We start from the raw sequence: 12,588 nt of genomic DNA, 5'->3' as shown, positions 1-12,588 counted from the left end.
CTGGGAATCGAACCTGGGACCTCCAGAACGGTAGCCGAGCGTACTGATCATTACACTACGCGGACAAAAATTTCATTTACAAGTAAAACTCTAATTAAAAATGGATGGATTTCACTACAAAGTGAGTGTTGAATCAATTAAAATGTTATCAGAGGTCTGACATTATGGCGCTCATTCCATCCACACTGATTGATTGTCATTATTCTTTTGGAGTGCGGAACTATGCGATGCACCGATGACCCGACCTTTGCTGAATAAGGACACTCGCACAATTGAACGGTGTCAATTACAGAAGGCGGCCAGATTATCCTAATGTCGTCTCCACTCAATTTACCAGAAGGTCAATTGGACAAATATGTACATGTCAAATACTCTGGATATTTTGCCGGTGACTGTACGCAGCTATAAGCTCAAACAAACGGGATGTTCATTTTAGACATATCAACATAGATGAAAAAAAATATGGAAATTCATTAATTGATTCGGCAGTCACTTTGTGGTAAAATGTATCCATTTTTAATTAATGTTTTACTTGGTAAATATTACTATTTCTTAAAATCTACTGTGACACGTGTTTCGATGCATTCCGCATCATTTTCCGGTGTTATATAACAGCATATTACGGGGCTCGGGTATAGGTAATAATAACTCGTAATTAGGATGCAATCGGTTTATTCAACAGGTTGCCATGACAGTACAATGACAAGTGTGTGCAGCATCCCCTGCATTAGTCTCATAAGGGATATAACGTAAACATTCCCCGCGTACACCCCGCCCTGCCCCTAGCAGGCGCTTGGGGTCATAGTTCATGTTGCTACAAATATTACGCCGTAACAATAACTTTATAGGGAATAATATTTTTTTAATATGGTGTTTGAAAATTATGCGGAATGCATCGAAACACGTGTCACAGTAGATTTTAAGAAAAGGCGGTATTTACTAAGTAAAACATTAATTTAAAAAGTATATGGAAGTCTGGGCATTTTTTTTTTAAATAAAAAAATAAATATATTTGTGTTTTTATTATTTACACAAATATTTCAATTTCATACTATTTCCGTGAGCCTAAGCGGCTCATTATTAGAAATAGGTATCAAATTGTGGTAGAGTGGATTCGAACCGACAAACTCTGACTTAAGAGTCCGCGAAACTAACCAAGAGGCCACAACCCGACACATTTACAGGGCTTACGATTGTCACAGGCTGGTTTAAGCGATTATTTTACACACGTGTAAGATTTACTAATTCTACACTACATCTACTACATCATTTTAGACTACATTTACAAATGTACTACAAAATTACAAATGTAATCTACATTTGACCTAATGATAGAATGGTAATTCGAATACCGGTAGTCATAAAGTAGTGTTTTTAAGTGGAACAATGAATGATAAGGAGAGTGTTAGAATAAAAGTTTACGTAAACATAGGTAAGCCAAGATCTGGACTAGCCAATTGGCGGAATTTTAAACAAGGATAATTGCGTGTTTAAAAAAAATGTTTTACAAAATAATATGTAACTTACCTCTTTTGGAAACAATAGTCGCTCCATTGTATATGGAATCTGGCAATAAACCTCGATCTTCCGTCATTTTGTAAAATCAGCAATAACTGAAAAGCAAAAATTGCAATATTAGAAAACAGAAAATTACACCACTATTTGAATTACAAACATTCATTGCATATTGACACATTTCAGACGGGTGTTTTTTACGCCTGTGGACCGCTGGAGACGGGATTTGATAATTTTGTACGTATAGTTAAGACCTTAACAAAGAGATTGGTATATAATATTCATATAAAAACATTGGATAATTCCTTCTTTTCTGCCTTTGAAATGAGGCCGGCGCAGAAGGTAAAGATACCCTTCGCGTCCTTAAGCATCAATCGACCCAACAGGTAGAAATACCTTTCCCGTACGAAGTGTGTTGAAATTATCTAAGGAGTGGTCCTGATCCCGCTTTAAAATAGTACGTTTGTTATTTGACTTTTACTTGGTAAATATCAGTATTTATTGAAATCTACTGTGTTATGTGTTTTGATCCAAACATTATTATCAAACAGTTTTTTATTTAATTATTTATGTTTCAATTTAATTTATTTGATTTATTTGGCAGTTACCCAGTGAGAGGATGTTTCTGGCAGTGTTAAGACTTATTTTTATTTACAAACAAAATAATAATAACAAACAAAAAACTTTACAGTTGAATGCGTCATTTAAGAAATTATGACCGCAATTCTAGAATTAGGTTCAGAAAGAAGGGTGGATACTTGGGTGGAGAGTTGGATTACTGCCCGTGTCAAGCTATTTATAAAGGTTTAAGAATTTAAAAATATATAAGTTTATTTTATTTAAACGATACAACAAACTGGCATGTTAAAATGTTTGAATTTTGTTATGAAAATCAGAGCTGTATTATCTTAACATGTGCGTAGCGGTATAACGTTATTAATATGTGTGCTTTTTGCTTGAACACTAGAATAAGAGAAGTATGCAAGATCGAAGTTGTCGTTAGGTGGGGAAGGCAAGGAGATAATGGTATGCGCTATGCGGTATACACTTGTCATTGTACTGTCGTGGCGACCTGTTGAATAAACCGATTGCATCCTAGTTACACCGAGTTATTATTACGTATAATGGTATGTGATGAGAATGAAACCGTTGAGATTCCCCCACATCTTACTGCACGGCCAACTCAAAGTTAGATGACTCTCAGGCAGACCAGCAAAGAGATGGATTGACAGCTGGAAATCGACATCGCAAGAGGCCAATCCCTCTTAATAACAGGCCACACGACCTACATCAAGAAGAAGAAGAATCTTTTCGCTTGTCTTGCGAGTTTAGAAGATGTGGTTGCGCAGAGAGATTTATGTTTACTATTACTATTATTTTATCACTCGGTGGTTACTATTTTAGGCGTGCGGTGGTTTGACTTTGAGAGGAATGAAGAGATAAGGTGTAGGACGCAGGAAGTCTTGGTCAACTGTCGTCAAGAGGCGATTCAGTTGGCTTGGCCATGCACTACGCATGCCTCCCGAGAGCCGCCATCAAGCTTGCCTCCTTTACAAGGCGTCAGATTCGCACCGCCCACTGCTGACAATTCGTCGGCAGTTCTTGTCTGAACTTCGGGAGGATGCAAGGGAGCTGGTGGCCGACAGAAAAGCCTGGGGACAGTTTGTGGACTCCATATGCTCCACATAGGGAGGTGATAAGGTTTAATTAATTAATTCAAATTAAATCACTATCACGTTTAACAAACCCTGTTCTTTTTTCTTCTTTCTGTAAAGATGAAAAACAGACTTTAGGTGAATTTGACCACACACAGTAAATGTTGATAACAAACTAAGGCCTGTTGGAGTAAACAGTTTGGATTTTGGACAGCTTAGAACAAGGAGTCCTTTATCTGGAAATTCTGTAGTTCCCCTTCTTAGGAATTTATATTTCTGATAAGGACACTGTGTAACAGAATGCCACCATTAAAAAGACATAATCATTTAAAAATTTGATGCCATGGGATATTTTAATAACTAATTTTGAGGTCCATAACCCTCTGCACTCCTTAATTTTTAATTTGTACCTAAACCAATGACTTAATTAATTCACAAAAGAGGTTTCATATTAGTTATGTATGGGAAAAAATGTGTATTAATTTTTTTTGTTTAAAATTAATTTTGAAATTATGCCACATAATAAAATAACAAATAACTATGTAATTTTTTCCACATAATTTTTTTTTAACCAGCGACCGGGTTTTAATGTAACCGACATCATCAGACTGATAGACAGACATCCAGTCTGAGGATGTCGGGGTCGCGGGTCAAATAGAATTTATGTGGAAAAAACTATTCAGTTGTTATTTTGTTATATAAAATGCAGTTCCACCAAGAAATGGCAGTAAAAAATTTATATCTAATAACAGTTTATGTCTTATCATTGACATCAATCCACAATAAGTTATTTTGTATGTTATAAGTTATAAAATGATAAGAATCTTCGTTTTTACGTTTTATCTTGTTTTCCGGGATGATATTTATCCTCCGTGTGTGCAAATTAGAGCATTGTTTAACAACTAAATTACATCATAAAGTAATAAACCAAAAATACAAAATATAATGTCTCACAACGAGACACTTTAGGTGCACTGTTAACGATCAATAAAACTGCATGTGACACAATTTGCACACGACATATTTCGATGTAGGCGGTATGCGTCTTTGCTGAGATTTATTATGTTCTTTGAGAGGAGCATTCAAAAGCAGACACTGTGTCAAAACTGAATCAATTTTTAGATCTCTGGTATCATTAACACATCGCTCACTCCTTTCAAGAATGTCATAAATCAAAAAAACTTGATTTTTCAGGAGAACGTTTTTAAAGTTTAAAAATATAATACAATGTATTAAAAATAAATATCAAGCCACTTATTGAACTTTTTACTGTGCAACAGATCTTTTTAGGTAAAACATGAAGGTGTTTTCTCCATTTGAAAAATATTAAGTATATTTAAAAAAATAATTAAACAATACCTTTTCTTCAAAATGCAAAAACAACACTCTGTAGCGAGTAAATATTAAGTTAAAAATAAGCCGCTTTCGCTGGGATATAGTACATTTTCTGGGCATTCCGAAGACATGCACAACTAAAAATTGAAAATTTTGATTTATGACGTTCTGGAAAGGAGTGAGCGACATGTGTTATGGTGAAGTTTGTCAAAGAAATGTAATTTGACGCAGGCGATATTAGATTGCATTGAAAGAATGATGACAGAAAAGAACCGATGATATTTACAAAATTTTTGGGTGTCCAAATCCTTGTTCACAAATCTGGGTTTCTTTCTCCACATAGGAATTATTTCCCGTGAACTCGAACATAAGGCATCATTAAATTTATGATATTCTATTTATTATTTGGCATTTACTTTGTGGTAAGACACGATTGAATTATAAATGAAAACACTTGTTTTTTTTACGACTTGAGTGTTATATTTATTTTTAACGACTAGTTTCGGAAGCTACAGATGCTTCCATCTACTGCACCATATACGGGCACTGCATCATATAAATGCAGTGTTATCTTGATTGTTAACACATGAAGTAATGGTGATCAGTCCTCCACCAGTAACCAGTTCAGAGTAATATTGAATAAATATTAGAGTGAAAAAATCACTTGACCCCCCCCCTCCCCTGGGAATCAAACTTGGAACCTCCAGTATGGCAGCCGAGGGTGCTGACAATTACACTACAGAGGCGGAATCGGCGACGGATTACTTGAAAAATATCAAATTTAAATTTTGAAAATCAGATATTTTAGGCTATTGTTATAATTTGTATTGAGATTATTGATGTGATGTGACAACTTATGACCATACGATAAATAAATATACTCCCCAAAGATGGTCACTGATCTGACCAATTGGTCGTTAAAAGGGACAATTGAAGCAATAATAGCCGTTTGTGAATTCTCATCGATGGTGGATGAGAATTTTGAGTGGCGTCAATATTTATATTTTATCCCAGGATTAGGAAGTGACATTGATATTTATATTTTATCCCAGGATTAGGAAGTGGCGTCGATATTTATATTTTATCCCAGGATTAGGAAGTGACGTCGATATTTATATTTTATCCCAGGATTAGGAAGTGACGTCGATATTTATATTTTATCCCAGGATTAGGAAGTGACGTCGATATTTATATTTTATCCCAGGATTAGGACTCCTACTTTATCCAGTCTTCCTTTAGTAATAAAATATTTATCAAAAATTATCAAAACCATGCATGAAACATTTTATCTGTTTGCAGAACTGCATGTGAACATTTTTTTTTAAATGGGAAATAGCAGATAAAGGCCAACTGGTTTATGATAGGAAATACTTGGAATTTTTTAGCTAACCCTTTGGCTACCAGGACTTTTGGGGTTACTATGCTAGAAATGCTGAGATTTAACCATAAATAATTGAAAAGTAAATTGAGTTGATAATTTATAAACATTCTATGCCATTGTTGAAACAAATGTGTTTTTAAGTTTCATCTTCGGTGTGATGAAAAATGGATGTATGTTTACAAAATCACTATTCACTCAAAGTCCACCACCTTTTTTGCGCTGTGCGATTAACAATGCATATCAAATTAGGTTGCCGACCTAATTTACACATCCGGTATTGAAAGAAATAGAGCAGGGGTGCGAGTCATTAAAAATATATATATTTATATATATATATATATATATATATATATATATATATATATATATATATATATATATATATATATATTTATATTTAGCTATTAAATGTATGTATTATATTTGTATCTATTTGAAGAATATTACAGCTTTACATAACTTACTCTTAATGGAAATAAAATTGGTTTAATGTACTTTGTTTTACTCATTTCTCTTTAAGTATTTTTGTAACTTCTTGCAACATTATAACTAAATATATTCTAAATGAACATTCAGTGTCGGGTTGTGGTCCCGTGGTTAGTGTCGCAGAGACGAGTCAGAGCTTCTGGATTGGAACCCACTCTACCGCAAATTGATACCTATTTTTCATAATGAGCCGCTTAGGCTGACAGAAATAGTATCAAATTGAAGTATTTTTGTTAATAATAAAAACATAAATATTTCTCTTTTATCAATTAAAAAAAATATATATGTACAATTGATTGAAGAAAAAAAAAGTAATATGAATCGAAATTTTTTATACAACCCTGAAGGAATCCCTCTCATATTGTCCAAAATGATCCAATACTTTTATAAATCATGACATCCGAAGAATCCAGATTTCTTTCTAGAGTTCTGGTAACCAAAGGGTTAAATATATACATATGTATATGTCAAATATACAATCTAGTGCTCTGTGACCCTCTGTGTGAGTACTATCATTATGAGATAAGGGGAAAAACATAATAACCTCTTATTTAATCATGATGTAATGGTTAACAGCAACAAAAAAAATTAATTTATGAATTCATACATCGCTCACTCCTTTCAAGAATGTCATAAATAAAAAATCGGCAGTTTTCAGGTGTGCATGTTTTCGGAATGCCCAGAAAATGTACTTTATCCCAGCAAAAACGGCATATTTTTAACTTAATATTTACCCGCTACAGGGCAGAAAGTGTTGTTTTTGCATTTTGAAGAAAAGGTATTGTTTAATTATTTTTTTAAATATACTTAATATTTTTCAAAAGGAGAAAAAACCTTCATGTTTTACCTAAAAAGATCTGTTGCACAGTAAAAAGTTCAATAAGTGGCTTGATATTTATTTTTAATACATTGTATTATATTGTTAAACTTTAAAAACGTTCTCCTGAAAGTTTTTTTTATTTATGACGTTCTTGAAAGGAGTGAGCGACAAGTTTTTATTTTAGAAGATAGTTACATTCTACAAATTATAATGATAGGAAAATAGAAAGATGCCAAGGAGCTGGCAGGAAGCAAACATCGTGGCTTCGCATCATTCCCGACTGGATCGGGATGAGAGGAGTGGAAGAGTTGTTCCGGTCGGTGCAGGACCATCGATTTTAGGCTGCCGTTACAGATGACAGATTTTACTCTACTAGGTAGTACTTTTAGTTTTATACACATTTTTGGAATTGGACATAGTATATGATAAAACAGAAGAATGAAAATATGTTGTTATGTATTAATTTTAAATCAAACACAGATTTTTTGAGTCTACTAAGTTGTATTTTATTAACAAAAACACATAAAAAATTCATATTGTGACAATTGTCACAATATAAGTCCCGTGGTTAGTGTCGCAGACTCGAGTCAGAGCTTCTGGATTGGAACCCACTCTACCGCAAATTGATACCTATTTTTCATAATGAGCCGCTTAGGCTGACAGAAATAGTATCAAATTGAAGTATTTTTGTTAATAATAAAAACATAAATATTTCTCTTTTATCAATTAAAAAAAAAAATTATGTACAATTGAAAAACACATAAAAAACTCATATTGTGACAATTGTCACAATATGAATTAATTATTTATGTGTTTTTGTTAATAAAGTACAACTTAGTAGACTCAAAAAATGTGTGTTTGATTTAAAATTAATACATAAATTAAAATGGAGTTCTACAAATTAAATGCCAAATCAATAAATAATGAAAATATGTATGGATTCGAGCATGATTAACATTTGATAATAAGTACTGAAACGTTGGGAGGATTATTACTATCAAAACAACTACAGTGATCCATGCTACAAACTAAAAATAGAAAAGGATTTGATTTCTAAAATAAATAAAAATGTGTATAAAAATTGATTTTATATTTTGGTTTATTGATTCTATACAGATTTATACAGATTTCTAGACGGTTTGATTCAAGTTTTTTGATTTGGCATATGGCAACATTGTCGCTAACGTTGATGGAACCTAACAAGGCACGCGAAAAAGAGAAGAGGAAGATTGTTGGAGTTTAACATACAGTTAAACTACCATGAAATGATCTTGTATTTACTTAAATTTTCCTAATAACTAATATATAATTAATGTTAGATCTCTAAGGATATCTAACTACCTAACCATCACACCACTTCACGCCACGGGAGTAGGCAGAGAGAATGGAACGCCACACTACTCTGTCTTTGCAAACATTGTTCCCCTCCTTGACATTTATGCATCTCCTCATACATACCCGCGGATTATTTTGACTCCTGATCGCTTTCAAGTATTTGACATACTTGATCAAGCCAATTTTTTCTCGATCTTCCTCTGCTTCTTTTACCAACCGCATTCACCTCGTAAATTTGTTTTACTGTTCTTTCTTCACTCATTCGATTCACACGGTCAAAACATCGCAAAACACCTTTCTTAATTTTATCGATAGTGCTTATCTCCGCCTTACTACATTCTTGCCTTATTTCACCTTTAGGACATCTCAACGTGCCCTACGTAAAGTGCTCTAACTACACTTTTGACAATTTTGAGATATTTGGTGTATGTTATCAACTGACCATTATCTACAAATATAAACAAACAAAAAATAATAATAAAATGAATTACACCTGGTTTTCAGGCGTATAAGACGCTATCTACATCAAATTTTCAAAATGAACTGAACTCCTAAAACGCTTAGAATTTCTTTACTAGTTTAGAATTTCGGATAAAACTGTTAATTAATAGCAAAAAAATATGTTGAAAAAATCTTCTAAGCTCTCTCCTGTAAAATAACAGATTTGCAGATAGAGTACTTAACGTAGGGGCCGTCAATCTATCATACATTGTTTTACTACACATTCTTCTAAGGTATCGCTCTGATCAGTCAAGTTTTTTATTAAATGAGATATTACCAAATGTTTTTCTATAGCAAAAAGGGTCCGCTAACTTGTTTGAATATCTGTTGAAATGTTGTCACGATATTTATTCAAGCATTCTTTATATCGCCATTGGAACATCTATCATACATGGTTTTGCCGCACTGAGTGTTGCATTCAGTCATCCTTCTTTTGCCAAAAAACCGCCTGACAACACCGTTTTAGTAAAAATGCCCTTGAAGATATTACGAAATTGGGGTTACATAAATAATACAAAATAATTATTATTCTAGCACCAAATAACACATTAGTTACGGCAATGTTTTGATAAAACTGTATCTTGAGGAATGCGACATTAGATAGCTGTCCGTAAATATAAAATATGTCAGTGAACTTCATATTTTGAACTTGAGGTTGAACTCGAAAACAATACAAAAACGGTTAAATGGTCTCTAACGTCTCAAAATAAAATCATGTTAGTCCACAAATCACAAAAGTAAAAAAATGTTAAAAACACTAATAAAATATTAGAAAATAACAACACAGTTTAACAACCGCCGAAAACTCAAAATCTGCGAATAAAAAATGATTTATGGGCTTTCCCCACACGCGTTTATTGCTTTGTAAGTACCAACTGCCGACTTAAGTAAAGGACAATGATCTTTGTATTTTATTTCATTTTAGGACAAAGAAAAAAACGCACCGTCTGTATCCATTGTTTAAAGTTAATTTGTAACATTTCCTTCAAAACAGATTACGACCATTAGCTATGTTTTGAACCAGTAAATATCAGTATTATTTTTTATATTACAACGACATCTATCCACTACACAACAAAAGCAAAAAGGCAAAGAGATTAGAAGTTTGTGACGTATTTTTTGTATACTAAATTGAAGGTAGCCAAAATGCACAAAAATGTGCACCCCGCCACCACACAAGGTTTCTGAAACGCACAAATATGTGCACACCGTACACAATGTGATAATTTAGATAATCTCCCAAATTAATTACGATAGTTAACATACTGAGTACTTACGACCAAAATTAATCAATTATGTTTTTTGATAACAGAAACTTGTTTATCAATTTGATTGCAAAAATCAGTACTTACTGTCAAATCGTTAAAATCATTTAGAATTACTACTGATTAATACTACTATTATTGGATTTTTACAATAGGTAAATGACATAATAGCAATAAAGATAACAGCCAGTGAAACCTCTCATAATGAATAATTCATATTATTTTTTTTAATTCATAAGATGAAGAAGAATATGGAAGTCTGGGCATTTACGGGGCTGACGACCATCATTGGCTGGTTCTTCATCTAAGTTGAGATGACAAAAAATAACTCCTATAACTAACTAACCATCACGCTGCTTCCCGCAGGGATAGGCAGAGAATAGAACGCCACATCACTATGTCTTTGCAAACATTCTTCGCCTCTTCCACGTTCATGTATCTCCTCATACATACCCGCCGATTATTTCGACCGGATTGGAGATAATCCAGATTTGTGAACAAGTATTTGGACACATTCAAAATGTTGTAAACAATATTTATAGTTACCGTAGAACGGGGCTACTTGAACTTTGATGTGATACTTGAGCCCAGTACAAAAAAAAAATCTATATTTGGTCTACAATAATGAACGTATCGACATGATTCATTGTTTCCTTGACAGGTGACATTTATTGTCACGATTCTTTCATTATTGTAGACCAAATACAGATTTAAATCTCTTTTTTGTACCACCTCATTTTGTCTTTTTTGTAACACATCAAAGTTCAAGTAGCCCCATTCTACGGTACAAAAGTATATAACAGTTTTAATAAAACTAGTTTCTCATCCATTCATGAGCTCAAATATTAATAAAACATAATTTGAAGTGCGAGCTGTAGACAGGAAAAAATATTTACATATTTTTAATTCCAATTTATTTTGTACATTTTTAACTGGATTGTTATCAATCATCTAATAACCTCGTGACCGTAAAAACAAAAATGCAGTCAGGGTTACGATAATAGAATATTATACAATAATTTTACCAGATTTATAAACACCACAGCAATGTCACTAGGCTAGTTTAGTAATAAATGTAAAATTGGCAATAAATTATAGCTTTTTAAACATTATTCAATATTAAATCGTATATTTGATAAATTCGATGGCTCTGGTATTATTAAGTTACACGGATGGCACCTATTTTATGGTTTAATTTATATTTTAACGTCATTTTTGTATTACTTTGTAATTTCATGAATGAATACCTCATATTGTACTGCTTAATTTTTTTTTCATATGATACAGAAATTGGTAAGTAAGCAGTGAGCTCAATAAAATTACATAAATTAATAAATAATAAACAATTTCAAAATGCGGGCGTATTTAGTTAACTTGGTTATAGACCCACCCAAGGGTTTTTAGACTTTCGAGGTCATTGAAACAGCAAAATATCGTCAAATCAAAGGTATCGTAATTAAAACCTCCATGAAAAGAATTCGACGTCAGCAACCAATCATTATTTCTTAATTTCAAAAACATGGTCACGCTGCAACCGCGAGTTGCCCTCACCATAAAGCGATAAACGGTAAATAAAGTGTACAGAAAAGGAAACTCACCAGTTACAAGTATAAAATTAAACAAATGTCACTAAATGTAAAACGTGTTAAATATTTATATTTCAGTAGCTTTTAGTTTTCACATAAAATCATTCATTTGAGTGGGACATCACAAAATAAATACCACGAACCACACGCAAAGCGCGCGGCAGAAAATGTCGACATGCGTTCGAAAACAACTTCCGATCTTACTTGATCCGAGTGATCACGGATCAGAGATCAGTGGACAGCTTCACATATCAAAAGATACAATTGAAAATATTCTGCTAAATTTCACGCAACAATCGTGTTGCGGGACATTATAAAAATATTACTGTTATTATTTGCCCTCATGCAATCCTTCAAAATGTACATTGTACATTCCCATATAAAAATCCCGGAAGCGGGATATTTTCTTCTCGAAAAAAACGACCACGTGCTTAGTACATACATACCCGCATGGTTTTTGTATATGATTCATGGATTCGGAATTCCGAAAAAGGAAAACTCATGTTTGGCGGCTACCCAAGTAAGTTTTCGGCTCTCGTTTTCCGGATTCGTAATTTTCCATTACAGATCTGGAAAATTCAACAGATTTACAATTTCCGAAAGTGTGTTTTTGTAAAGATTTTTGAAACTCGGGTAACATGTATTGTAATAAATATTTTTATTAATACACATGCACACACTACTTTGAATTATTTATTTATATTTTTCA

The 12,588-nt window shown here is 33.0% G+C and overlaps 1 protein-coding gene across 2 annotated transcripts in view; it reads right to left on the bottom strand.

Annotated features, from left to right (window-relative positions):
* The window catches only part of Ent2 (Equilibrative nucleoside transporter 2), a 47,750-nt gene extending 35,665 nt beyond the window's left edge, over positions 1 to 12,085 (bottom strand). Inside the window, exons 1-2 of one of the 2 annotated variants that reach the window (XR_015838498.1) lie at positions 11,892 to 12,068; positions 1,528 to 1,613 (exon numbers count right to left, since the gene is read on the bottom strand). Coding sequence is in view for 1 of the 2 variants with exons in the window: in XM_088270220.1 (XP_088126346.1) it covers positions 1,528 to 1,594 (67 nt within the window). In the remaining variant the exon portion in view is untranslated. Of the gene's footprint in view, positions 1 to 1,527; positions 1,614 to 11,891 lie in introns of both variants that reach the window. The other variant, XM_088270220.1, reaches the window with a different exon arrangement.
* Between the last annotated feature and the right edge of the window lie 503 nt (positions 12,086 to 12,588).

The sequence above is a fragment of the Brachycentrus maculatus genome, unplaced genomic scaffold (assembly GCF_059751285.1).
Source record: "Brachycentrus maculatus isolate JH-2025_06_01 unplaced genomic scaffold, ASM5975128v1 h1tg000374l, whole genome shotgun sequence".
Taxonomy (NCBI): Eukaryota; Metazoa; Arthropoda; class Insecta; order Trichoptera; family Brachycentridae; genus Brachycentrus; species Brachycentrus maculatus.
The sequence above is the reverse complement of the archived record's forward strand: the minus strand, read 5'-3'. Positions and strand labels throughout refer to the sequence as shown.